A 27,976-nucleotide genomic window follows, 5' to 3' on the forward strand; every position below is an offset into this window, starting at 1 on the left:
TTGGTTTAATGGACAGGCACAGAAGTAGCTCCCAATGAGCAAATTTATTTGTAATAATAACAGGCACTGATTTTTAAGCATTTATATGCCACATGTTCCAAATGTTTGTACATATCTTTATCTTAGCCTTGGGAGGAAAGAACCAACATCCTGTTCTACAGAGGAGGAAGCAGAAACCAGATTCAAACCCATTTGGCTCCAAATATTCTGTACTCTCGCTTCTTTGCCTCTTTACCTATTTCTTGGGAAATTTTTAAAAACATGTTATTTTCTTACCTCAGAAGACAATGAACACTTAATCCACTGATGATGTGGCCATCAGGCCAGTATCGTGGGGCAAATCTGAAGACTGCTAGGCATTATTATTTTTGTGCCTTCCTTTCATGTCAACTGTCATTGTTTCTCATTGCTGTCAGTCGCTCTGAACTGACCATCCTATTGAACCTCCTAGTCTGCTGAAACTAGATAAACAGGCCCTGCCCTGAGCAAAGAGGGGAAATGATGGTATCCATACTGTCAGCCAGGCCACCCATTTCAGCTGCCATGCTTGCTCAGCAAATGGATGTCTCCTGGAACAAAATGTATAGGCTGTGTCCATTCACAGTTGTTTTGCTGCATTTCCATTTGATTTCACTTGATGACCATTCAGTGGCAAAATATGCTGGAAATCTGATGGCCAGGTAGGGTAGGCGATTCAGTTGTTCGGTATAAAAAAGGAGGATGGCAACTGCTGTCTATTCCTATTCTACACAGCTTGATTGATAGGTAAAGTATGCTCCATGCCTACAAACTTTTGGGTAAATTTGACAGATCTTCCTGGTATCTAGCTATGGCAGACCATTGATTGGGCACTAAAGATACCAGGATAAAATTTTTTTAAAGTTGATCATCAAAACAACTGATGGATTTAAAGTTTTTAACTGCCTAAAAGACAATACTTGATGTTGAGAAGAAAAAACTGTTGGAGAAGTACTAGAATGGCAAGTAGGTCCTATGTTATATGCCAGCTCTTGATTCATGACAGCCATCTGAATTCCCATCAGGATCAAGAGGCTGCACCTGGGCTTAGTGTGAGACAGGCTTGATAGATAGATTACCCGGGTGAAGGCCCTTTGGAGATCAAAAAGTCCAATTCCTTCACACTACAGAGAGAAACAGGCCCAGATAAAGCAGTATTCACAAGTCTAATCTCCTTATATCCAGGCTGGAACTGAGACTTCAACACTGATGGGGAACTCACTACCTTCCAGACGGTCTGACCTGCCTTTACAAGGGAGGGTGTCTTCTCTACACTCACACAAGAGTGCCCTCCTCAGTCCAGCTGGAGAGGCTACTGTTGTGTAGCACAGCCCCAGGCTTACCAGCCTCACCACTCTGCCAGACCTGCCCTTTCCAAGGCCAGTCCTCAGGGGTGAAGAGCGTGAAACTCCAGAAATGTGCATCCCTGGGTCCACCTCGGCTGGGTGTGTCTATGGATGGGGGCGGGACCAGGATATGCTTTTAATGACAGTTCAGACAGCTGGACTCTGTCTGTTCCAGCAGGTAAATTACAGGCTTGGCAAGTTCAAAATCAAATAAACATTCCAACTCCCAGTGGCTGCTCCAAGGAGAACAGTGACTTCCGGGAACAGTGGAGGCTGAGACAAACCTCCCTACCCAACACAGCCTAATTACCAGATGTGGCCATCAGGCCAGTATCGTGGGGCAAATCTTTATCTTGAGTTGACCCCACATGTCCATTTGTGACCAGTGGTTTGGGTAATTCAGATCCGTAAATGTACAATGCTGAGGGCAGCTCCCTGCTTTTAACTGTCCCCTTGGGACAGGAGCCTTTTCTTTGACTCACAGGCCCCAGAAACAGGACAGGGCTGCTGGATACCCAGGGTGATGCAGACTTTGGTGACCGGTCTGTTTTTAGTACTATTGGACACAAGCAAGTGCTGATAAGGCTCCCCAGTGCTGCACGTACATAGCACAAGCATGGCACAAGATGGCAACCAGGTCTCACTTCACTGCTAACTTTTTTGATAACACCTGGCACTGCTGTCCAGGCCATGCACACCGGCTACTTAGCTCTCTGGGTCCCCTACCCACGCCTGCCACATCTGCTGCCTCCATACGTGGGCAACATGTGCTGGGGCGCACCTCCAGCCTCTGCTTCCCCATGCTTTACACTTCCCAGGAGACCTGTGCTAATCCTTTGGAAATTCTTCCAGAATGAGAATAAAAAATATCAAGATTTATATTGACTATTGGTATATTGCCATGTGGAGGGGAAGGGAGATGATGATATCTATGCTGTGCACTGTCTTCATGGCCACCCAGGGCAACCACCATACTTGCTCAGCATAAAGAATTTTCAACAGACCTGAGTTCTTAGTGGGTTACCATGGTGGAAGAGAGATGGAGCAACTGGAAACCTCCCAAGATTTTCTTATTTCTCCAAAGCAAAATGTTCTTGTATTGATGTCTTCCCCCAAGAGAGGCAGACCCAAGGCAGGAAGATGGAAGAAGATACATGCCATTGTCTCTAACTCTGAATCGTGTTGTTCATTCAGCTTTATCTTGAGTTAACCCCACATGTCCATTTGTGACCAGTGGTTTGGGTAATTCAGATCCATAAATGTACAATGCTAAGGGCAGCTCCCTGCTTTTAACTATTTCCCAGAGATGCCAGTTTTGTATCTGGGAGGAGCAGGCAAGAGGCAGGACCAGACTCTGTATACACATTCCCAAACCCTATAATTGATAGTAAAGAGCACAAGGTGGCTGGTCTAGGGACACCACGTGCCTCTCAGGTCATCCCAATTTGTCCACAATATGGGCCAGTAATGGGCATGGGTAGGTCTGCAGATAAGACCCCAAAGAGCTAATCAGTTCATGCCTTTGAAAGAGGGGGCTACAGGAAACTGATGCTTAAAAACCCAGACCACCAGGGCTGGAGGTAGGACCATTATACCAACCTCAGGCAGGGAAAGGGGAGCAGAGGGGCCTGGAGAGGACCAAAACATGGCATGAAGGAGGGATGTGAGGTTTGAAGGCCTCCCTGCCAATCTTGCCTTAGGTTTGGCTGGGTTTGGGGGTCTTCTGCATTTGGAGAGAGGCCAGATCCAGATGAGGAGGGACAGCAGCAGCAGTACAAGTGGAGAGCCTCAGTGGCAGCCGCAGGCCTTGACCACCATGTTGCGGTGCTTGCGCAGGATGACATTGTTGCTGCTGTCATAGTAGAGCACAGAGGTGGCGCTCAGCTTGGTGGGTGCACAGCATGCCTTGGGGACTGCGTCTGGCTTCATCAAATGCACCTGGCCAGGGAGGAGACACGGGGTGGGATTATGAGCTTAGCAGCCTCCTCCTAGAACCCACCCAAGCCACCCTCTGCTGCCTGCACTGGCCTGTCCTACAGGTCTCAGCCCCCAGCCCCATTCGAAACCACTCTCCACCTGCAGGCAGGCAGTTTTCACCAGGCACATCTGCCCTGCTCACCGCCCTGGACACACAGCTGGACACCTGGCACTGCTGTCCAGGCCCTGCACACCTGTTCCTCAGCTCTCTGGGTCCCCTGCCCATCCCTGCCACATCTGCTACCTCCACAAGTGGGCAACATGTGCTGGGGCGCATCTGCAGCCTCTGCTTCCCCACACTTTACACTTCTACTCTATCCCCATGGGGAACGTCATTAGCTGTGCACAGGTCTGTCCCTACACAGCTGGAGTGTGTGGAGCGTTCATGGAACCAGTGGATGAGACCTAGAGCCTGGGTGTGCTCCCCACTCAACAACAGCGGCCAAGGCAAGGAATGGTCTCTGCCAAGGATGACCTGAGGCCACACGGTGGGCTACGTGATGAGCCTGAGTGAAGCAGGACTGGAACCAGGTGCCAGATCCCTCACCCCCACTAAAGCAGCCTTTGCCCTCCCCAAAAAGCTGAAGGAGCCAGCGGTTTCCAGGATGAGCTGCCAGTTATCCTGGATCCCTCACAGGACTCACACACAAGGGTCCTGGGAGACAGTACTGCCACCTTCGAGGGGAGCCAGAGAGTAAAGGAACCTGCTTCCCTCCTGTGTGTTTGGCTGCTCCAAGGCCTGGGGGGACCCCCTTCTCTTGGCCCTCAGTGAGGCTTGCTCACCTGCCATATCCCGGCCTCCCACAGACCCCCATGGCTCCTTCTCCTGCCCAGGCCCTGGGAGCCCCACCTTGTCCTGGCCATCTCTCCTAAACTGCTGCAGGGGTCTCAGCTGTTCTCACCACTTTCAGTCCCTCCACATGTGGCATCTCTATTCTGAATGTCCCCTTGGACCTCTGTGTACAACTGCAGGTGTGTGATTCACCTGCACATTCAACCTTGTGGGTGGAAGGGGCCTCAGCAGGGCCACTCATTTCCTCCGACCCTGACAACAACTCTGCCCATGTCCAGCCTCTCATCCTGGTCCTGGGAACTCTGAATGGAGCCTCATCCACCCAGTTGCTCAGCCCCACCTGCCTCCCGCCTCCCTCCCCCTGCTCCTAAGTGGGGAGGGCGCTCAGCCCCCACCATTCATGCTACTTGGGAACCCCCTCCCATGACCAAGCTGCCCTCACCTCCCATCAGAGGACAAGACAGCCCCTCATTCCTCTCCCCGCCCCTTCCACCTCCCACTCCCCTGGGCCACCCCAACACTGCCACCACAGAAAGACTTCTAGCCCGAGCCTGCCTCAGTGGCCCTGCCAGCCCAACTCCACCACCCTCGCCCTCCCTGCCCTCCAACCCCTGCTTCCTGCTGGCCCTGAACCCACCCAGCTCCATCTCAGGGCCCTCTTCCTCCAGCTCCTGACAGGGCTACTGCCCCAGTGCAGAGTGGCCCAGTCCAGGCTCCCTCCACCCAAAGCCCAGCGATCCCTGTCTCCCTAGAACACATCTCCTTTGTCGCTGGTTTGCATCTGTGCTCTCCACAGCCTCCCAGGGTGCTCACGTTTGCTGAGCCACTGTGGGCCTGCAGAGGCACAGGCTGAGGACATGTGGGCAGGGGACAAGTCCTGCAGAACCACTGCCCCATGCAATAGGAAGCTCAAGGAGGCACCATCAAGTTCATTACTCTCTAAGGTGTCACCTCTGAACAACCTCCTACTAGGAAAACAGTCCAGGGGATTCTGGGACCAGCATCTAGGCAAAAGTTGCAGTCACCAGAGTCAACACACACATCACACTGGCGATAAGCAACAGCAACTACGCTTATGGGAGAACCTTCTTCCATGACCAGAAGGTGCCCAGTCCCTGAGGCACCACAAGCCCAAGACCTGAGAAAACCCAAAAGGCCAGAAAAGAGCTGGTAGGGGCCCCAGGGGAGCCACGCCCACAAGTGCAGAGACACACCTGGCCAGGGGCCCCACCAGGCAGGGGGTGCCCACGCCCAGGTCACGCACACGTGTGCACCTGTGTCAGGGAAGCTAGACCCACCAGGGTTCACAGGACTCAGAGGAGTGGAGCCTGCACCAGGCTGGGCAGCCACACACAGGTCTGTCTGGGTGCCACACACGCACACGCAGGGCACAGAGTGTGTCTGGGTGCATGCTGACTAGCGTGCACATGCTCGGGTGCCCGTGAGTCTCCCTGTAGGCTGTGGCCATGTGAGAGCCTGGACCTGTGACGGAGTCCCTGCAGGTGAAGCTCCTGTCAGCAGCTGCTTGCACCACCCTCCTGGCTGATGAGCCCCCTGTCCCCCAACCTTGACCAGGACCATGGCACTGACCAGGGATTGCAGGATGGCATGGTTGGTGGCGTTCATGCAGGAGTCCAGCGGGAAGGAGCACTCTCCTTCACAGTAATAGGCCGAGTAGCCTCGGGGGGCGATGACCCAGTCCTGGGGGGAATGGGAGAAGGTGAGCCCATCCCCGTGCCCCCTGACCAGCCCCTCAGCCCAGCACCTACCACAGGACCACCCAGGGCTGCCCCTTACAGTCCCTAAGCCTCAGGACCCAGCCCCACCCTCGGGACCCCTGGCAGTCTCCACCTGAGGCTTGAATCCATCTGGCGACCCTCAGTACACAGGATTGGGCCTCAGGCTCTGTCTTGTCACATGCCACCCTCCCTCTGCTTTGTCCTCCCTGGCCTGCCCCCCACCAGCTGCAGTACATGCTACTCTGCCCACCCCAGCCTCAAAAAAGAAAAAAAAGAAAAGAAAGAAAAAGAAAAGAAAATTTCACTATAAAAGTGAAAACTTTAGGAAACAGCAAACCCAGAGGAAAGAATTATGTGAAGAGAAACCAAAGTCACATGTGATGTCCCTTCCTGCCTGAAGGGACACTTGGGGTCTGCAGGTGGGGCTGCCAGTGAGGAGAGCAGAGTCCGAAATTACCAGCCAGCCGAGGTCCTGGAAGCTGACATAGAGCTCGTGCCGACCGCACACCTGCCGCCCGTGGGAGCCGTGAGCGTCATCTGCAGGGACAGACAGTGCAAGGTCTTTTCTGGGGTTCCTGCTCTGGGCAGGTCCCCTGGGGTGCTCCCAAGGTGGGGGACACACTGGTGGGCACATTTAGCAAATAAAGGAGCCACAAGAAACTAAACCACTGGGCCTCGCGGAGCTCATCCCTGGATCCCCGCTGGTGCCATGACCCAGCTCATCAGCCTTCAAGGGCTCCCCATCACTACAGAGTGACCCGTGTCCAGCTGCACCTCCTTGTCTTTCAGCCTGGGACCCCCTCCAAGGAGCTTCCCAGCAGCACCCTCGACACTGCCGCTTCTCCTGCTTCCCTGGGCAGGCACCTCTCGCCCCAGCCCAACCTCCCACCACACTCGTTCCACAGTCAAGCCCAGGGCTCAGTCCACACCAGCCAAGGTCCTGCCCATGAAGGAGGCCTCAGACCCGGGCCCCGCCTGGCCCTCACCAAAGATCCCTGGGAGTTTGTTGGGGTACGGCAGCTCGTTGGTCTTCTTCGGCTGCCTCCTCTTCAGTGGCCTGACTGCCCGAGGGGCACGGATGGGACTCGGGCTGGCGCTGAAGAAGGTGACCATGAAAGGCTGTCTGGAGCGTGGTGCCCGTTGCCCCAGCAGGCCAGCCAGGCCAGGATCCACACTGTGCCCTGAGAGAGAGGAGAGAGGGTCACTCATGGGAAGGGGTCCACCATGGACCCAGTAGAGACTCTGCTCCTCAGCAGGAGCTGCAGGCTGAGAACCCAAGGGGACCCACTAAGCCTCAGTTTCCTCACCTGAAACCGGAGTCCTAAGTCCACCCCAGGTCCCTGGAGGGCAAGCCTGGGGAGGCAGGTTGGGGGGGCCTCAGAGACCCCAGCCTCCAGCTGACAGTGACATGGACAGTGAAGCATCTGCCAGGCTTGCAAGTCTTTCCCACTCGTTGCCTCACTCAACTTTATGGTGTCCCTGTGTTTCACACTTGACAGAAGACACACCAGGGTCACTAGGGATGACCGGAGTCCACTGTTGGTGACACTCAGAACCAGAGCACCCTCCTTAGTGGCAGGACCAGAGGCCGTGTGCTGTCTTGCACGCGCACACTCTGCGAAGCGAAGTATGATTCGTGACACCACCTGCTCGTGGCGGCCTCCACCTGGACACAGCAGGGCTCAGTCTGCCCAGCGCAGCCCAAGAGCAGGGCAGTCACTGCTCCCTGCTGTGCATGTGCCAGGCACTGGGCTCAGGAGGGCAGAGACCAAGTCCCAGAGAACAAAACCCAGAGCCAGGGCTCAGCCATGTCAACTTCATTGCAGGGCCCAAGTTCACGTTCACGGGGCCAGGCTGGTGGTTACAAGACCTGTGCCTCAGCCCTAGGACCAGTGGAGCCTCTAAGACGGGATTTCACCCCTCAGTGCTACCAGCTGAGGATGCCATGAAAAGCCCGTTCACCCTGGAGGTGCCAGCAGAACCACCCTGTGCTGGACGCCCTGCACGTGGCCTCTGCTCTTTTCTTTTTCCTTTTTTTCTTTCTTTCTTTTTTTTTTTCTTACTGTGAGCAGGGGTAATAACCACAGTAGAGAAACTCTTGAGAGAAAACCCCTCCCCAACTCCCACCGCTCACTGTCCTTTTCCCTGGCTGTTTTCATGAGGCACACTCCACACAGTTGTCAACACAGCAAAGAGGTCTATTTTCCAGCTTTCTAAGGTAAACCTTCTCCCAGTTGTTGACATACGTCTCCACTACAAACCTGTCAAATGATAAAGCCTCTTTGAGCGGATCCACCCTAATCTCCTTAGGTATTAGCTCATCCTGAGGTTCTTGTTCTGGCTTTCGGTATGAAGAGCATGATGGGGACCTCTTCCCTCTGCACCCTCATGAAGCTTCTCACACTGAGCCACAGAAATGCGATAGCTGCTCATTTTAAACAGCACCCATTCCCATTGCTCAGTTCACATGAGTCCATTTCACCTCCGGGTCTAAGCACCAACACACACATATCCATCCACACACACTCATTACGTGTGCATAGAAACACACACACACACACACGATACATTTATATGCACATTGTACAAACAGGCTTATTTATTCCACCTGGAGCCACTGGGTTCTCCATTCCACACCACAGGTCAAGGACACTGGCTGCCCCACCCAAGGTCAGTCCTTCAGCTGCTAGGCCTCAGACCAGGTGTCCACTGGCCACTCGAGGAAACTCAGAGACCAACCTTTGACCTATGACATCACCTGCCACAAACAAATGAACTGGGCCTGTGAGGCTCCTTCTCAGGAATGTGGATGAGATATGTTGAGGCAGGGGCTGTGACCTGCAAGTGCTGGGCACGCACTTGGCCCAGAGAGAAGCCCTGAGGGGCATGTGGGTTATGGTGGGGAAGCAGCTATGTGGAGGCAGAGCCACAGGTGCAGAAGAAAAGCCAAGGGAGGTCACCACAGGGACAGGTGGAGTGACAATGAGCAGGGAGGGTGGCGACAGTCACACATGGGCACTAGAGTAGTCCCCACAGACTGGTTGATAGTGGCCTCAGACCTAGGGCAGGATTCAGCCTCCTCAGGAACCCTGGGCCCTGGCTACCCCATGACCAGGAGGGCTGTCCATGCTCCAGGCTGTGTTCAAGGGTCTCAAGTGGTCTGTAGGCACAGATCAGAAGCCACATGAAAACAGTTACACAGCAGACCTGCACAGGCTCCTTAAGGGTGGTCTTAGTAGGGTTTGGGGACTTCTGGGGGCTCCCATAGCCAAGTGATCTGAATTGAGGGCCCTTGGATGCAGCCAACCCAAGGTTTGTACTTTACAGGAACAAAAACTAAGGCCCAGAGGGGCCAAAGCAGGCAGCGGCTCCCCCCTCTGCAGAGGCCTGGCTGGAGTAGGGACAGCAGGGCAAAGAGACTGACACTGGTCATCTCTCAGTGCTCTGCATCTGGCAGGTCTGGGGGAGGTCACCTCTTCCCAGGACAAAGTCTCCCTTACCCACCATCTCTGCTCTTCATCTGCCCCATCCTTGGGTAGGGCCCTGGCTCCCACTGGCTGCAGAGAAGGCCCAGGCAGGCCTGGCAGTGACCCCAGGATGCCCAGCGCTGGGCAAACCCCATCCCAGAAAGGCAGAGGTGGGGGCTTCAGGAGACTCTGGGGCCAAGGGCTGTGCTGTTGACCTGAGCATGTGAAGGTGCTGGTGGGTATGCCACTCCTTTATTCTTGCTGTGGGGTACACTGTGGCCTTCCCCCATGGACCTGTATGGAACACCATGAGTCCCCAACCTCACCTCGTGTCTAAGCCCGCCCATTAGGGCCAGATGGGCTGGCAGCTCACCTGGCCTATCCTGACCCCTGGCAGCGCTTAAGCCCTTGGGCATACCAAACTGTCCTAGGCCAAATTCTGCCCCATATCTCCTCCCTAAGGCTTCTTTCTGTTCTGATGCCAGCTTGCTCTTCCTGCAGCCTCTGCCCCACCACAGCCTGAGTGGAAGTGACCCTGGAGCCACATGAAGGAGAATTCAGGGGCCTGTTGAATCCCAGGAGTGTCCCAGGCCTGCTTCCATCCCTTAGGTCAGCTCTCTCCTCACTCTCCTGGCAGCTCTCCCATGAGCCTGCCTTCCCTGCACTGCAGCTGGAGACTTCTCCTGACCCCCAGGGCAGATCAGGTCCCCCAGAAGCACCAGGAGGGACCACACAGTGCACTCATGGATATGTCATCCACCCCCACCTGGCTGTGGTCCCTGCCACTTCCCTCACACCCCAGGCAATTCCCACCCCAATCACATGCAGGATCTGTCACTTCCTTGGAGTGAAGTTCAATGGGGTCCTCAGAAATGACACCAGCTGCAGCTGGAACTGCTGCTAGGAGCAAGGTCTCTGGGCTGTGAGGCCTCTGGAGCTGCACTCGCTAAGTGCACACTGCCACGCACGTGTGTGCGCTCTCTCTCTCTCTCTCTCTCTCTCTCTCTCTCTCTCACTCGCTAAGTGCACACTGCCTTCCAGACTAGGCCTTCACAGCACGCACGTGTGTGCTCTCTCTCTCTCTCTCTCGCTCTCTCTCTCTTTGTCACACACACAACACACACACATAAATCTATACATTTGTTTTCACTTTAGATTGTGAGACTATGCATTCAGGATGACATATCCAGAGCCCCTGTTGGGCTCTCAGGGACTATTTCACCCAAGGTCAGTTTGGGCCTCCAGGACAGAATCTGTGTGGATCGCATGGGACACTGCAATTTAACTGGCAAGAACCTGCCCAGGCCATGGGTGGGGTTTCTAGAACTCGCCCTGTGATAAACCGCAGCCTTTGGCAACACGGGGACTGTTTATTTATACAGGCTCCTTCCAGGTAGACTGCCAGCACCCACTGCCCCCATCTCAGTCTCTCCCACTCACAGGTCCCCTACCCTGGAGTCAGCCCTGCCTTCCTCCTATAAAGACATCCATGTCCTACCAGGAGGAGTGTGCATGGATGAGGGGGGACGCGAGAAACAAAACTAGGAACAGAATGCAGGACCTTGGAGGAAAAGTCGGAGGGGCTAAAGGAAAGGCTCTCATGAGGGCAACATCACTTCTGCTCACAAAGTCGCACTTAGGTTTGTGTGTTTTTCAAGTAAATAAAATGACACCTTACAACTGGGTGTGGTGCACACGCCTGTTATCCACACTACTGGGATGCTGAGGGAGGAGGGCTGCATGTTCCAAGGTTTTGTCTCAAAAAAATGAAAAAAAAATGAAAAGGGGGGCACTGGAATGAAATCCTGTGTGAAAGAGTACCGTGTGGCAGAGAGCTCTGCAGCACTCGCAGGACACACGAGTGAGCTTAGCTGTTTCCTTTTGTTTTTAATGAAAGTCACATCGCTCTTGAGAGAATAGTCTACCTGGCAGCAGAAGGCCTGAGAAGCCTCTGCAGGGAGCCAAGCGCTGTGCAGCGCCCTCAGGCGGCTACCTTCTCCCTCCCTAGTAAATTCCTGGAGGTGAGCTCTGGCCAGCACACATTTGGCTGGGGGTGTCAAGTAGCCACCTGCTCCATGGGCTTGAGGTTCGGAGACACAGCGAAGGTGCAGCTTGTGCTGATCTTGACCTCGTCCACTGTGGAGCCATTCCCAGAGCTCCATCAGTGTCAGCCTCCTGTTTCCAAGCACGTCAAACACAGCCTTCTCAGTGATGATGCGGTCCACGGAGCGCGGCAATGTGCACTTTCCCACGATTTGAGGGTCTTTGCCTTGGTGCAGTGCTCCATGGTGACCACTACTTTGATCTTGTCACCAGATACCAAATCCATGGCACTGCCCACTCCTTTCACCTTCTTTCCTGGTATCATCCAGTTGGCCAGGTCAAGGTATTTAGAAACCTGCATGTCCCCTGTGAATCATGGCAGAGGAGTCATCGCTGGGAACAAAGTGACAGTCTGCTTGCCTGCGCTGATGACAGGATCCAATCATCTTTCGATAAGAATGGGCCCAAGCCCAGGATTCCTTTGTCACTGTGCAGATAAACTGTCATGTCAGGGCTGATGAAGTTGCTGGCCAAGAGAGGGATTCAGATGCTCAGATTGGCATATCAGAGGTCCTTAGATTCAAGAGCCAAGCATTTGATCCTGAGCATCCTTAATTCTTCTCCCAGCAGGGCTTTCCCATCTTCTTCCCTCCTCAGGACTAAAAGCTCTTTTTTTTTTCCCCTCTTATTTCGGCCCCTTTATCACTCCATCATATATATGGTGGGAACGTGAATGGGAGAAAAGTCCCCACGTCCACGATTTCTTCCACTTCCACAACCGTGACATCTGCAGCCTTGCACTTGGGCACGTTGAAGGTCCTGGCGCTTTCCTTGAAGATCACGTTGCCCACACTGTCCACCCCTTCACCAAGGCCAAGTCCTCCCTGAGGAGTGCTCCAGGAGGTAGTGCTGGCCCCGGAACTCTCTCACCTCTCGCGGCTGGTTCGGGATGGCCAGGCTGCCGTGGGGTAGTACCTGATGCTGGCCACCTTCCTGCACTAGCTTGTGGTAGTCCGTGGGCGTGGAGGCGCTCGGCCAGGATGCCCTGTGGCGTCAGCCCCAGGTCCAGCTCGCCCTCCAGGTACCGCTATTCCCACAGCCTGTTTTTGCCCAGGTGGGAGCAGACCACGCTGCGGATCTGCTTGGTGGCTAGGAAGAGGCCCAGGCAGAAATCGTCCACACCCACGTTGCTGCTCACCACTTCAGGTCCTTCCCGCCGGTCCTCAGCAGCGCGGCCATTAGGTTCTCGGGGTTCCTGCAGAGTCCGAACACCCCAGCCCCCAGCATCATCGCCTAATTGCGGATGTCCTTCACCGTCTCCACCGCGTCCACGTAGAACTAGGCGCCGGACCGAGGGCTGGTGGCGAAGCGGCGGGCGCAACCCTGGGACAGCGATGGCTCTGAGAGACTGGCAGAGACGTGGAGCCGCAGCCCCGCCACCGTCAGTGGGGCTCTGAGGTCAGAACAGGTCGGCTGCACCAGGAGAGTGTTCCTCTGGCCGCAGGGAGGGCGCTGCATCCCGCGCCTGTGGCGCGCTCCACTATCCCTACTTCCCCGCCTGCTCCCCACCGAAACCCAAACCCTGCCAAGCTTCCCGAGACTCAGGAGCTAGGGCACTGCAGGGTGACCTGACTGGGATGGTGTTTGAAGGTGATAGCCACCCGTCACAGCTCTCAGTGGTGCCAGGCGCGCACAATGGTTTATTTCCGCTGACACCCTGCTGTGAGTGCACCCACACTTGTGGCGAGTTAAGCTCCCCCTCCTTGAGCGGGGAATCTCAGAGCGTCCTTTTCAAAAAACTTTTGTCAGAACCTGTTATCACCCATTGCTGCTAAACTACCCCTAGAAACCCCAAACGCCTTGCCCAGCTGTTTACCCGGCTCACAGTGACCCTTGCCCACCCTCGGTCTCCTTCATAGATCTCCTTCCTGCCCTCTGTTCCTCCATGTGGCCCTCTCACTGAACCTCAGACAGACCAATCTTGTGCTCCCTTGGCCTTTCCATCCACTGCCTGGTATAAAGGCATGCTCCCCAAATTCCTGTATGTGAAGGAGAGAGGGAACCTCGTTTTGTGGATAAGGAAACTGAGTCTTGGGAAGGTAAGTAACCTGCTGATGTCACTGACTCACGCAGCTGGGATTCCAACCACAGTCCCTCACTCAGCCTGAGGATGAAGCCACCTCCCCCTACTGTCCTTGGAGCACAGGAACTGCCCGTGTGGAGGGCCTCTTGCAGGGGGAACTGCCCCTTCCTGGGGAAGGACACTTGGACTCTCAGCACCCCAGATGTTCCTCAGAAGAGGGGGAGGAAAAGCAGCTCTGGCTGAGGGCATCCTTGTGTCCAGGACCTCACTCTCTCTACCCACTGGAGTCTTTACAGTGGGCACAGCAGAGAAAGGCCAGGCGCCCAAGAACCAGTGAGGCCACTTTGGACGTTCTAGAGGCCTCAGCTGGCACAGCCTCCTGGAGTCCCAGGGGAGCTCACCCAGCCCAAACCCTGAGCCTCACCATCCTCAGTTTCCACATAGAGACGGAGTCCCAGGTCCTTGTTACGGTTCAGCAACCAGCGGTCACTGGCTGCTGTGACATCCAGCACCAGCCAGCCCTCGTCCCCAGCTTGAAGCGTCTGAAGATCCAAAAAGAACAAGTCAGACTCCCTGTGGACACGAAAGAACAATTAACTGATGGCTGAGGGCCGGTCCAGCTGCCTCTGTGGGTCTCGTGCCACCTGGGGACCACTACTGGAATATCTGTCCTGCCCTGGCTCTGAGCTCTGTCTGTGCCTTGTTTCACTAATAATCAACTCAAAACATGGTACTGTGCAGGTGGGGAAACTGAGACTCAGTGGCTCAGTGACCCGTCCAGGGGCCCACAGTCAGGATGGCAGGGCAGGAACTGTCTGGCCCAGCATCTTTCCCATCTCTGAGGCTCTTCTCCCAGGAAGCTCCCCTTTCTTTCTCTGGGAAATGCCCCTTCCCCCCAGGTGGGGCAGGACACACTGCCAGAGCCTTGACTAGGAGCCCATGAGATGGGAGGTGCCTGGGCCGAGGGAGGCACCTGTTGGAGTGCTCCTGGACCACCTCGAACATGCTGATGTGGAGCGTCGTGTTGAGGGGGTGGGTGCTGGGCAGCTTATAAATCCGGAACTCTGCAGCTGTGACAGCCTCCCCTGCTGGGATCTGGGTCAGATCAAAGCGGAACTCCTTCCAGTGGGGCTCCTGGTGGCCCAGGGTGCGGTCACGTTCCACTGGAAAACAAAGTGGGAGCCAGGTGGTCACTAATAGCTGGGTTGGCATGGACTCTGAAGTAGGGTAAGGCCAGTTTTCTCCTCCACAGACAGGCTTGTTCCAGGCTTTTCTGGGGGAGGTGTAGACAGGGCTTCATGAGGTCATGTAGAAAGGACTTCCACAAGTGCTCTACAAGCCAAAAGCCAGAACCCCACTTGTACCTGTCTCCTACAAGGCCCTTTCCTGACCCTGGAACCCACAGATGAGAGAGCAGAAGGCCCTCTTCTGGAAGCTCCTAGGTTAAAAGGGAGATGGACATGAAATCCAAAGCAGGAAAAGGTCACGGGGGAGTGGAGAGCTCAGATATTCATGATGGCTGAGCTGGACCGTGAGGCTTGAGTGCAAATTTGCCTCAGTGTCCAGGGAGAGGGCCCTGTAGAGGACAGGCCAGTAGAGCAAGGCCCAGGGTAAAATGACCTGAGGGCAGGGAGGGACACCACTGCCAGAAACTACCAAGGATGAAACTACCAAGTGCCTTTTGTGGGGCTAAGAAGGAAGAAGAGGGACAGAGAAAGGAACAAGGAGCACCAAGGTAGGATGACTCCTGGGGAGTCCTAATCAAGTTCTGGGAAGTGGGATCTAAGCAGCCTCCATAAGGAGGTGATGAGTGGGAAGCCATCTCAGTGGGTGGTGAGGTGGCAGGGTGTGCTCTAGGCAGAGAGGAGTGGTGTGTACTGGTGAGGGGGACTGGGGACCTCCCACAGATTCACACTCTGGAAGCAGCAGTGGGTCTAGCTGGGCCCACCTGTGGGAGGGGTGGAGCCTTGGGCTACTCATGTCAGTAGGTGGCAGCGTGGTCCAAGAGGCAGACTGGAGGACCGTGTGCAGGCAAGGGTGAAGGGTGAAAGACAGGCAGGAGGTGAGAGCCGAGGTGGGGCCAGTGGTGGGACTGGCGCAGCTGTCTGGGCAAAGGCCACGGCTGTGGAACAAATCCACATTTGCCCAGAGACTCTGAACTGCCCAGGATGGTATATTTAGGGCAGTCTCACTTTAGCTCCCTGTCACTTTCAAACACCAAAAATCTGTGTTTCCGGAAAGCAGGGTGGGAGTTGCCCAGTGCCTTCTCTAAAACCCAACACTGAGATTTTAATTATATGTATCTGAGTCTTTTTAAAAACTCTCTCTGGCTACTGGGCTCAGTGACCACAGGTCAGGTTTTAAAAAGCACCAGGCTAGGCTGCCAGGCGGATGTGGAGAGCACTTCCTCTCCTTGTGGTCCCCACATATCGCCCCTGGTCCAGAGATATGCCCACAGCTGTCCTGGGCGGGGCCAGGTGACAGGCATGTTTGCGTAGGTAGGAGCAGTTGGGAAGTTTCACCCCCAGGGAGGAGAAGAAATGGACCATGCTGTGTCCCATAGCACATCAGGGTGTCTTTTGAAGTTTTACTTCTCCCTCAGAATAGGACTTCAAAAAAATTTTTTTTCTAAATAGATGTAATTGTTTGCTCATTGATTCACATATGACAGTGCTCGGGGTACTAGAACTACTTCAGTGAACAAGACAGATATCTCATGTAGTTACAATCTAATGGGAGAGATGGAATATAATCAAAAACAAGTAAAATAAGGGATACTGTTTCTTTGGTATGTGGTATGAAGGAAGCAGAGGGTGAATTGGGTATGATGGTTCATGCCTGTAATCCCAGCAACTCAGGAGACTGAGACAGGAGGATCACAAGTTCAATTTAGCAAGCTCCTAAGGATCACAGCTTCAGCAATTTAGCAAGGTCCTAAGCAACTTAGTGAGACCCTGTCTCAAAAGAAAAAGGGGATGGGGATGTGGCTTAGTGATTAAGCACCCCTGGGTTCAATTTCTGGTATCAAAAAAAAAAAGGCAAAGGGACTGGGTGCTTTTCATAGGGTTTTCAAGATGGACTTTGAGAAAGAAGTAAGATCAGGCACGAGCATTCTCATATGATGCTGAAAGCATTCATTCATATGAATTTACCCTTTGATGAAAGAATCCCAAAGACAGATTAGCAAAACGATGAAAAGCCATATGCAAAAGCCAATTCACTGGGTACAGGAAATGTCAAAGCTATGTCTGGTTCCACAGTCACCTCTCAATGTTTATTGAGAGAATTACAAAAGTGGCCTAAATTTTTTGAACAGTGAACCAGCTTCTGTTTGGAGAAGCAGTAAATGGATTTAGTTTCTGAACCACCTTAATGTGGCTACCAGAATAATAAACAATCATGAATCACCAACATGTGCCAACGGAACCCTCAGCCTCCTCCTCCAGCCTCTGCTCAAACCACCTCCGGATCCCACGCTTCTGGGAAAGGCCCACTGAGGGCAGCAGGCAGCCTCCCTGGCCACAGCACTGTCCACATTCTGCCTGTCCACTCCAGGGCCCTGTGCCCACCACTCATAGGATGGACCGCCCGATGCCAAACCTGGTGTCCATCAGCCTGACACCAATAAAGCATTGGTTATGTTTGTTTCTTGGACAAAATTAGACTCACCCAGGTGACCTGTCTTGTTTCTCACCAAGAGTCAGATCAAAAGACACCCTCCTCCTCCAGCTCAGTGAGGCTGTCAGGAGGACAATTTTCTGACCAGCCCATCAGCCTCCCCTCCAATCCTTCCCAGCCTTGGAGGCCCACAGGGGGAGTCTAGGCTCAGCTGTGTACCCCAGGCCCTCCCTGAGCTGGCCCCACTATCTGCCTGTCTGTCTGTCATGGCCTCTGGTGCCCCCTACCTGCAGGCACCTTCCCCCAGAGGTTCCTTGGAGGCCTCCCTCCCTTGAGTTGCTCCCTTCCACCATGTCTAAAGGCTACTTTCCCCTCACTGAGGAGCCTGCTCTGACCACCCACAGACCCCATAATTGATCTGCCCTCTTTCCCCTGGCTCAGCTGCCTGGCAGAAGGATGGGCTCACTGAGGGCAAGGGCTGAACATGGACATGGGAGCCTCCCAGCAGCCTGCTCATTGAGGCCCCTGAGTTCCAAGGACCCAGAAAGGGGGGTACCTGTCTGTTCTTCCCTAGGACTTCTTGTCCCCAGGACAGTGGCTCAGTGTCCAGCACTCACAGCCCCTTAGGCTGGGGCACAGATGCCAGTCTGGGGGTGGCTACCAGGTTTCAGCATGTCCCTGTCTGAGGGCCCCAGAGGCGGACAGGCTAGGCCTGTCTGGCTAGTCCTGCTGGTAACAAAGGCTGCGGGAGCCCCACTTCAGATCTAAGAAAAGACCCTGGTTTCCACAGCCCCTTGAGGCCCATGGAAGAGCTGTGGGATTGATGACCTGTTGATCTTGCCTCCTGAAGGGGTTTCTCCCTCCAGAAACCTCAGCTCTGGGGAGAGGAGGCCCAGGTTCTTTCTGGGGTATTTTCAGCCAGGTCTCATTACTGACTTCTTCAAGAGCTGTTTCCATAAATGACTCTGTACACATAATTACTGATCCAGTCCTCAGATGGCTTCAGACCCCAAATTAAAAGGGAACACCCGCACAGGCCACCACATCAAGCCTGCCAAGGTCAAAAATAGTTCCCAAGAGATGGGAGCAAGAAGGACGCATGGTTCCTCCAGTTGAAACCCAGGAAAGACCTGGACTGTGGGAATTTTCCAGAAAGACATGGTCACAGTGACACATCCCCTCTTGCCTGTGAAGGAGAGGCTTCCATGAGGAGGTGGGCTGGGTGTTCCTCCCACCCTGTGACTCACCCCTGGGGGAACCCTCACCAGTGGGTAGGAGGCAGGCATATTCTTTGGTCAGAGCTGGGAAGGCCTGCAGGGCAACCCTGGAGAGAAGGGGAAACTGAGGCCCAGAAGGGGCCGAGATTTTGTGGAGGTCCCAGGAGAGGTTCGGGTCCCATAATGTGAACTTTCAGACTTGGAGCCAATGTGAAGTGAATGGCCCTGGAGTTGACAGGTGGCAATACTGGGATGGGGGAGGTCTTACATGTCAACTAGGTCCCTAGAATGCCTACTGAAGGCACCATCCTGCAGGCAGGGCCCAGTGGAACTTGGGGTCCCAGGGGAGGGCTCAGAGAGATGCTGCACCCATTGTTGGCACCACAAAGGCAGGGAGGGCTGGCCCCACTTGTGCCCCATCCTGGCCCAGACTCCTTCCCTGGCTCTGGGTGCTCCCCCCTTCCTGCTGCACCCCTGTTTCCTTCAGCTTTGCCAGTCTGCCTGAGCACCTGCCATGCAAGAGCTGGGGCACATGGTGGGGTGGGGGTGCCATGGAGAGTTAGATTTGGCCACTGTCTTCAGGTTGTTCCAAGTTTCCCAAGGATGAGGAGAAAATACTAGATGTGCAGATGGGCAGAGAGAGAGACTAGGACCCTAAGCGATGCATACATAATGAAGGATGAGCTCTCCATTCACCTAAGTTACTTTGGGGAAAAGGGATCAGAGAATACTTTTCTAGAAACATATTTAAGAGTGGTAGAAGAATTTTGACAGGCATAATTGGAGAAGTATCATCTATACAAAGGCATAGAAGTGGGAAATAAGTGTGGATTTTCCTTTTTTAAGCATTGAATTATGTGTCAGGCACCATGCTAGGTATTTAGAGATGCCATTTCTGTTCATGCTTACCCAAGTGTATTATCTGTGGCTGTACAAAAAAATTACTAAAAATGTAGCAGTTCAAAATAATAACTTCATTTCCTAGGGTCAAGAATCTAGGGCTGGGGATGTGGCTCAAGCGGTAGCGCGCTCACCTGGCATGCGCAGGGCGCTGGATTCAATCCTCAGCACCACATACAAATAAAATAAAGATGTTATGTCCACCAAAAACTGAAAAATAAATATTAAAAAAATTCTCTCTCTCTCTCTCTCTCTCTCTCTCTCTCTCTCTCTCTTAAAAAATATTTTAAAAAAAGAATCTAGGCATTTATCTAGGTAGGTCTAGGTGAGGGTCTCTCATGGGGTTGCAGTCTCTGAAGACTTGACTGCACTGACAAATCCACTTCTGAATTCACTCATGTGGCTCTTGGTAGTAAGTTTTGAGTTCCTTATCATGTGTGTATCTCCACAGAGCTGCTCACCAGATGACCTCCCCTAGAACCTGAGAGAGATGGAAGCCACAGTCTTTTCATAACCTAATCTTGGCAGTAACATATCATCTCTGTTGGTCACATAGAGCAATGGTGGCACAATGTTGGAGGAGACTAAACAACCGTATGCATACCAGGAGGGAGGACTCATGAAAAACCACGATGGAGACTAGCTACCACAACAATGCCATGAGAGGAATTGTTCACCCCATTTTATAGGTAAGAACACTGAAGATCAGGAAAGTTAAATATTTTATACAAAGCCACAGCTAGAAGCATCCAAGATATCATTTGAACCTAGGTGTATCTGGACTTCTATGTATTCTATGTATTTTTCTTTTCATTAGGGCTTTGCCACATTGGTCAAGGGAAACAGTGGTTCTGTTAGACTAAAATACTGAACTTGGAATGCCAGAATGGGGGAACTTGAATTCTATTCAAGAAAGGCACACAGTTTCAAGAAGGATCCTGAATAGAAAAAGCCATGATTGGATTCTCACTGGAGGGACTGCAGTTCCCAGAGCATGCCAAGACCTTCTTCACCTCTATGCCTCCCCTCTTTCTGAACACCTTATCCTCTCACCTCCTTTTAACTAAATTCTGCCTGTCTTTCAAGATCCACCACAAATATTACCTGCTCCCAAGCTTTCTCTGTACCACAGCCAGGAATCCATGCTTTCTCCTCCTTCTTTGGCCTCTTTTGCATTGTTGAACCCATATTTGTCCAATAGGTGAATGGCTATTTCTTCCATTCTGTGATAATTTATATTGAGTTGTCTCTGGGCCTGTCTTTCCCAGTAAAATGAGCAGACCAGGGACCTGGGCTGTGCTTTGTATTAGGTCCCAAGATAACCAAGAAGGAGAATGGCACACAGTATGCTCCTAGCAGTACTTACTAAGGAATGACCAGATTGCTCTTAAAACCCTGGACCATTCAGTCTTCTCTATACCCAGGTCTGTAGTCTTTAGCTTCTCTAGCACCCTTCCTGCATACAGAGACCTGGTCTGCTCAGGGGACAGAGCCAGAAGTTAAAGGAAATGACTGCATTTTACACTTGGTCTCATCACTAACCAAATAGCCTTAGTCTAGACATGTACTACCAAAGTTGACATTTATTGAGCATTTATTTACCAGGCACTCTTTTCAGCATTTTACAGATGAACTCATTTAATACTCCTAAGCGTTCTGTGAGATTGATCTCCTATTTCATAAATAGGAAACCTGAGGTTCAAAGCATGAAATAACAACAACATTTTTTTTTATTATTTTTTTGGCAAAAGGAATTGAACCCAGGGTTGCTTAATCACTGAAGTACATCCCCAGCCCATTTTTAATTTTTTTTTTTAATTTTGAGGTAGGGCTTAAGTTGCTGACTGGCCTCAAACTTGTAATCCTCCTGCCTCAGCCTCCCAAGTTGCTGGGATTACAGGCATATGCTACCACTCCTGGCTAGACAAAATTCTTTTTGACAGGATGTTAGGTTGGATTTCCTGGGATACAGATTGAGTTGGGAAGTTACTGGGGAGTGCTCTCTGTAGGGAACAGAGGAGCAGGTTTGGACAGAGTCAAATAATGATGCAATCACAACAAAGGCCTCAGCCGGTTTCGACTGCACAGGGAGTTCTGGGGCCAGAGACCCTTCAAAGTTGCCCCTTCTTGATGCAAGCATCAGATATATATATATATATATACAGTCCCACAGACAAGTCATTGGATGTGGGGTGCCTAATTTGGGGCCAATCAATGTCTAGAGTACTCAGCTGTGAGCTGTCAGCAGTCCATGCTACAGGCAGCTGGGACAATGAATGACACAATGCTGAAGAGCCGATCAGCTCGCCACAGTGTCCACTACAAATAGAAGTAATGCAATGGGGATCTGACCCAGGCCACCTGATCCTGAAGCAACGCGTTTTACCACTCTACTATGGGCTTCTAAGGAACTGATTGGAGGTGGGAGGCTAAAGAAACACAGCAGGCTCCTCCCTCTTAGTACTGGCTGCCAGTTATTGAGCAGTGCCAGGCACCTGCTAAGTTTTTGTGTACCCTAGCCTAGTCACTGCACTACAATAGAGGTATTATTATCCTGACTTTAAAGGTGAGGAAACTGAGATACCAAGACTTTAACCTGCTCAGCATCTTGCAGCTCTCAAGTGGAAGACCCAGAATGAAAACCTGGTGTGTGGCACTCTGGAGTAATTTGCTACTCTGTTGTTCTGCTCCTGAAGAACTGGGCACCAGGCCAGAGGCCAGGGTCTTTAAGACAGCATCCTCCTCTGTCTACTGGGGGCAATATCAGTCATTTATTTTCAGAGATGAGAAGTGCTGAAGAGATGGCATGAGAGGTCACTAAATTCCACAAGGCTATACCATCCTGAAGGCCAAACAGGGTTAAGGGGAACAGGGACCCACCTTCAACTCAGAGAAAGAAATAATTTGGGGCTGGGGATGTGGCTCAAGCGGTAGCGCGCTCGCCTGGCATGCGTGCGGCCCGGGTTCGATCCTCAGCACCACATACCAACAAAGATGTTGTGTCCGCCGAGAACTAAATAAAATAAATATTAAAAATTCTCTCTCTCTCTCTCTCTCTCTCTCTCTCTCTCTCTCTACTCTCTCACTTTCTCTTTGAAAAAAAAAAAAGAAATAATTTGGGGCATACAATCCCTCTAACAGTCACCTTTTATGAGGATAAGAGATTTATTAGTAAGTGAAAGATAAAGTAGCAAAACAGTTGGTATTTGTGTCCCACATAATAAAAAGTATGAATGAAAATATTAGTATCTGTGTTGGAAAACTATCAGGGCTGTCTGGGAGCAGGAGTTACAACAAAGGATTAAAACACTGGATTTCTGAGGTACAGGGGAGATTAATGAGGGCTTCCACATCATATGCTTCTGAATATGTGGCCTGAACTGTCTATGAGGAAATTCTGTACTTAATTTACATGATCTGAGTTATCTAGAAGAAATATGCATTCATAAACCCAAAAACAGCCAGACACGGTGGCATATAGCTGCAATCCCAGCAACTTGGGAGGTTGAAGCAGGAGGATCACAAGTTCCAGGTCAGCCCCAGCAACTTAGGCAAGGCTCAGCAACTGAAGGAGACCATGTCTTAAAATTTTAAAAATCTAAAAACAAATAAATAAATAAGGGCTGGGGAACTTAACTCAGTGACAAAGTGACCCTGGTTTAATCCCCAGTACCAAAACAATCAAACAAAAAAAAAGAAACAAACAAACAAAAGGGAAAAAATAACAAAGAGATTTTTAAACAAGAGTCTCAGTTCACATCACATGTTCACATTCAACACAGTCCATTTGAGCAGCACTCACTGCATCTAATGATGGGCCAGGCCTAAGGCTGTGCAGAGACAGCTGCTGTGTAGGGGCTGAACACAGGATGTGGAAGCAGAGAGATGACCTGTATGTGGCCTTCAGAAAATCACCTAATCTCCTCTTTTTAAAACCAAGATGTGACAGCAATTGTAAAATACAAATGATGGAACAGATATAGAGTTTCTGGACATGTGCACATCACTGGGTAGCATCTCACACAAGCCCTGACAGCCCCAGGAAATCTGTAGCTCCATTTTACAGAGGAAGAAACAGAGGCTTGGACAGGTGGACAGGAAAGCCCAGATCACATTGACAGTAGGTTTTGGAGACAGGATGAAATTCTGTGTGACTTCTAGGTCAGAATATCTCCATCCAGTGCTGTCTGCCCTATCATTGCTCAGCCCCTCTTTTTTTCAGATGGGAAATGGGAAGGGTCAGTCTAGCACACCTGAGAATTATCTACATGGTGCATGCAATTATTGTCTCTCCTACTAGAAGGTCAGCATCATTGTTTGGATTCTGTTCACTGTTATACCCCTAGCAATTAGAACGGGGCCTGACATTTCATAGGTACTAATAACTCTATGTCAAATGAATGGGAAAATGAAAGAATTCCCTAATAAAGGATGAAAGGAAGAGACCTGAAACCCATGAGGAGAAGCATCATCCTTCAAGGTCACAGGACCAAAAGAGTAGAGCAGGACACACCCAGGTCCCTAATTTTTCACTTAGTCCTGGTTCTGCCAAATCCAACAGCCTCAGTTCATCACCCCCGCCCTGTCCCTGGCTGCTAGGACCACAGGAATAAGTTAGTCTGGTTCAGGAAAGGGTCAGGGCAAAAGCACAGATGGCACCATCGAACCTGCCTAGACTGCTGCCTGTTAGTGCTGTTTGTTCCTCAGTTTCACAGGCACCTGCCTCTCCACTGACACCGGGTGGGGAAGGATTCAAGAAGAATGTGCAGAGTTGGTCCTTTCTCTCTCCTTCCCTCCCTCCTCCTTCAGGAGAGGCCAGGCAGACCTGAGGGGCACAGGAGTAGGACGGAGCTGTGAGAAGGTTCCTCTGACACAGAGCCCAGGATCAGGGATGGGAGGCATCTCATTAATCCAACATCACCCCTGCAGACTGGATGAGATGCAAAGGTACAGATAATGGATGCAGACATGCAGGAAGTAAGGGGAGGCCAGGTGGTGGTACAAGAACCTCAGGGCTGTGCCTTGCCTGAGCATAGGGAGACCAGGGACAGAATCCCTCTGCTCCACACAGTAATGGTCCCATTTCTTCATCCTGATCCAGAGGAGCTAAGGGTCTACAGGTTGAGCTGGACAGACAAGTGGGGCCAGGGCCGCCAGCTCTGACCACAGCCCTGACACCCAATGCAGGTCCTGGAAATCATGTTGGGCTTCCCAAGGCACTTGCTCCCCAAGGGGCCTGAGCTTTGGCAGGAGGCCCTCATAAGACCTCAGCTCTGTGTCCCACAGACTGCCATCAACAGTCAGGGACCTGGAGGGACAGGCCTCACTTCCTGGGGACTGATGAAGCTGACAGGAGAGGTGAAACAAGGTGGGAGCTGGATCAGCACTACAGCAACTCTGCTATTAGACCCCACAGTGGTTCTGGGGCCCAATCTTTGGGGTTGGGCCTGGGCCTCTAACACGGAAGAGATCCTGGTTCGTGTCTAATCCCCACCTACATCCTTGGTAATTACCAGTTAAAACTACTCTGGCTGAGAGAGTTCTAGAGTGCAGTGAGTGCATCAGAATAAAGAAGGCCCTTCTGAGGGTGCCGCCCACAGCCAGGGCTGCACAAAGACCTGCTTGTTAATCCCACAGCCTCAGAGGCCCAGATCCCAATGAGACATGCAGAGAAGATGGAGGAAGAAGATGGGATTTGGAATCCACAGCCATGGACAGCATCCTGAACTCTCTGTGTGGCCCTGGGCTGGCTATTTAACCTCTCTGAATCCAGAAAATGGGGCTGGCAGAATAGTCTCACATGTTGTTGTCTGGACTAAATGAGGAATTGAAGGCTGTGAAAGTTCAAATGGTCATTTTTCTTCTAATCACAGATATAAACATCTTTTGGTTGCCTTTCAGAATCCATTTCTGGTTTCCTTGTGTTCGAGACACATGGAGATGATCCTGTCACATCCACACAAAGGCTAGGTCACGGCTGGAAGGGACCAAGGTCAGCAATGGTTAGGCCCAAGTTTACCCTCCAAGGGGAGCTGGGCCAATGCTGATTCTGCCCCTATGTCAACCAATCACATAACTACCCTGAGGACAGACTGCTAGGATCTGAGACTCAAAGCGGGCAAGAGACTTTCCCAAGGTCAGTCACAGAGGGGTGGGCCCCACTTCATTTACAGCAACTGCTCCCATCAGAGCTGTGAGTGTCTTGATCCAGGGGATGCTGGGGAAAGCAGGACATGGGCTGGACAGTGACTCATTCTGATGGGCGGCTCCCCTAGGGATGTTCTTAGGCAATTCCATCCACAGCTCTTCTTGGTTCTGAGCCCCGGGTCAGCCTGTCCTGAAGATGGAACTCCAGTCCCAGTTCCACATATGGCCTCCTCTGTCCCACCTCCCCACCCTCTAAGCAGGAAGGTGGCATCTGTTCCATAGGCCAGAATCCTATGCCTGGCCCTGGGCTCCCAGTGCTGGTTTACAGCTATCTCCTGCTGTTTGCTCCCCACTTCAGCCTACCACCAGCTCTGAATGTGGGGAGCAGAGGCTGGGCTATTTCTTCTTTCTGCCTTTATGTAGGAAACAAATGGCTGAGGACCCCACAAATCCTGCTGCTGCCAGGTTCCCTGTGTTCCTCTCCCTAAGCCCCTCAGAAAGTTCTCTCCACTCTAAAAACCTAATGTAACTACAGAAGTCACCTCCCTGAGCACTGGATAGAGAACCTGACAATCTAGGCCTGTCTTGGCTGGGCCACACAGAAGCCATTTATCCTAGGGGTACCTTTGCCTCTTTGGGCCCCTCTGTCCTCACCTGGGTGGTGGGGATGGAGACCATGGCTGTTCACAGGACTGCTGGGAGGAGTGACGCTCTGTGTGGAGGGGGCTGGCAGCCATGGCAAGGGTCCTGTCCCTTGATATCACCCCATCACATGGTCCCCAGACCCAGCCTGCTGCCTGTTACAGCCCAAGCCCCTGCCTGTCACTATCTACAGAAGGGAGGCAAAGTGGATGGAGGATATGACCAATAGTAAATATTCATGACTCTGCATTCAAGAGTAGTAGTGAAAGTGTCTTTGAGATCTTTGGGAGAACTCAGACTCAGTTTAGAGAAATTTCTACAGACAGAAAGAGCCAAGCTTTTTCTGGGAGAGAGAAGAGGATCTAAGCTGTCCCTTGGGTCATTCACAGGCCTGGACACTCACTCCCTGCCAGGCCACAGCCCAGGTGCAGGAAGCTGTCTGTCCACTCCTTCCCCAGCCCCTCCCTGACAGCACACTCCACCCACAGGCTCAGTGCTGCACAGGGAAGAATCTGCTATGTGAGGACTCAGGCTTGTGGGTCAGCTCTGGTCACTTTGATGATGACCACAGGCTTTCACGCTGAACTTTGTCCCTCTCCTCAGTACTGCCCTTATCATACTGATAGCATCACAGGCTCTGTTTACTCACCAGTCTTCTCAGGACCCAACTGTCTTCCTGGTGCCACCCAGGTGGTCCCAACATCACCAGATTCCTAAACCTGGGTGTGGTTGGAGACAGGGTGAATGCATCCCCCTGAAAGTCCACATCCTGCCTGCTCCTGTCCACCTCACAGCTCAGACAACCCCAAGACATCCCTTAGATTTTTCATTCCCTGACCACTGTAGTCCCTACTCCCCTGCAGGACCTGTCTACTGCTCCCTGACTTTTCGTCCCAGCCCTGGGCCGGCAGGCACTGCTCAATGATGCGCATACACCCCTGCAAACCCATTCACTCTCCCAGGGGCCTGCCTGGGGGCGCTGTCACCTTCCAGACAGCCCGATACCCACTCCCTTCCTGGAGGGCATAAGGTCACCCCGAATTCCCGACGCCATCCTTCGCTGACTGCACTCACCCATATTGACGAAGCTCATGACCAGATCGGCGCGGCCCAGGTGCCGCTCCGGGGATCCACCGTCCTCGTCGTCGTCGCCAGCCATGGAGTGGTAGAGGTCCAGCATGAAGAGCGGCGCCGACGCGGGCAGCCGGGCAGCAGCGGGTGGCGCGCGGGGCCGGGGCCGCCCAGGAAGCCCCAGCACCGCCAGGATCTCACGCTGCATGTCTCGGCGCTCACGAGCGCCCAGCCGACGCTGAGGACAGCTGTGTGGAGGGCGCGGGCCGGGGCTGCCTCCCAGAGCGCACAGCGCCAGACCCAGGAGCCAGAGCGGTCCCCGATGCGTGGCCATGGCAGGCGAGTTAGGGACGCTCAGTCGGAGCGCATCCGCTCAGCAGACCGACGGGCTAACGCCCCGACGGCTAGCAGGGAGCTAAAATCTGCCAGCCGCAAGGCGCGGCCAGAGTCGCCTGAGGCCAAATTCCCCAAATCCCCTCCGCGCGGCACCTGTCCGGGCTCCGGAATGTGGGGACGCGGCCACCAAAGTTAAGGGGCAGAGGCTACAGTAGAGGCTGGGGACTGCCTACTAATCCGTCCGTCGCCGCCGGGCCAGCCAGTCCCGCTGATGCCGAGGTCCGCGCCGCAGGCAGGGGCGGCGGACAAACTCGGTGGCGAATCCGGAGGCGTGGACCTGTGAGTAGTCTCCTCGAGTCTTGGCGGTCTGCACCCGCTGGTTGGGCAGCCACCGCCCTTGAGCCCCGCCCCATAACCAGTTCTGACCAATGGAGGGGAGGGGGCGGGGCCAAGGCGTGGAACCGACGCCAGACCTGGGCCCTGGGCTGTGGCTGGAGTAGACCACGATGGCATCCCCGAGGTGCAGCCCTGGAATTGGGGTTGGAACTGGGTATGGATGGTGGATGGGCTGTGCGAGGG

The 27,976-nt window shown here is 52.8% G+C and overlaps 1 protein-coding gene and 1 pseudogene across 1 annotated transcript; both read right to left on the bottom strand.

Moving 5' to 3' along the window:
- Bmp8b (bone morphogenetic protein 8b) lies at positions 1–27,922 on the bottom strand. The gene is made up of 7 exons (XM_078025994.1): positions 27,065–27,922; positions 14,440–14,629; positions 13,891–14,039; positions 6,860–7,054; positions 6,331–6,410; positions 5,725–5,835; positions 1–3,302 (listed from the first exon to the last, which is right to left on the bottom strand). The coding sequence occupies exons 1-7, from the start codon at positions 27,393–27,395 to the stop codon at positions 3,153–3,155; spliced, it is 1,206 nt and encodes a 401-aa protein (XP_077882120.1). The 5' UTR covers positions 27,396–27,922; the 3' UTR covers positions 1–3,152.
- LOC120890730 (succinyl-CoA:3-ketoacid coenzyme A transferase 2, mitochondrial-like) lies at positions 11,230–12,901 on the bottom strand (annotated as a pseudogene).
- Positions 27,923–27,976: the final 54 nt, after the last annotated feature.

The sequence above is a fragment of the Ictidomys tridecemlineatus genome, chromosome 11 (genome assembly GCF_052094955.1).
Source record: "Ictidomys tridecemlineatus isolate mIctTri1 chromosome 11, mIctTri1.hap1, whole genome shotgun sequence".
NCBI lineage: Eukaryota > Metazoa > Chordata > Mammalia > Rodentia > Sciuridae > Ictidomys > Ictidomys tridecemlineatus.

Excerpts from the sequence above, each read along its gene's own strand:
- Bmp8b (XM_078025994.1), bottom strand. The coding sequence starts at position 27,395 with ATGGCCACGCATCGGGGACCGCTCTGGCTCCTGGGTCTGGCGCTGTGC. Across the intron at positions 14,040-14,439 it reads GTCCAGGAGCACTCCAACAG|GGAGTCTGACTTGTTCTTTT; the intron begins GTGCCTCCCTCG and ends TCGTGTCCACAG. Across the intron at positions 6,411-6,859 it reads CAAACTCCCAGGGATCTTTG|ATGACGCTCACGGCTCCCAC; the intron begins GTGAGGGCCAGG and ends CTGTCCCTGCAG.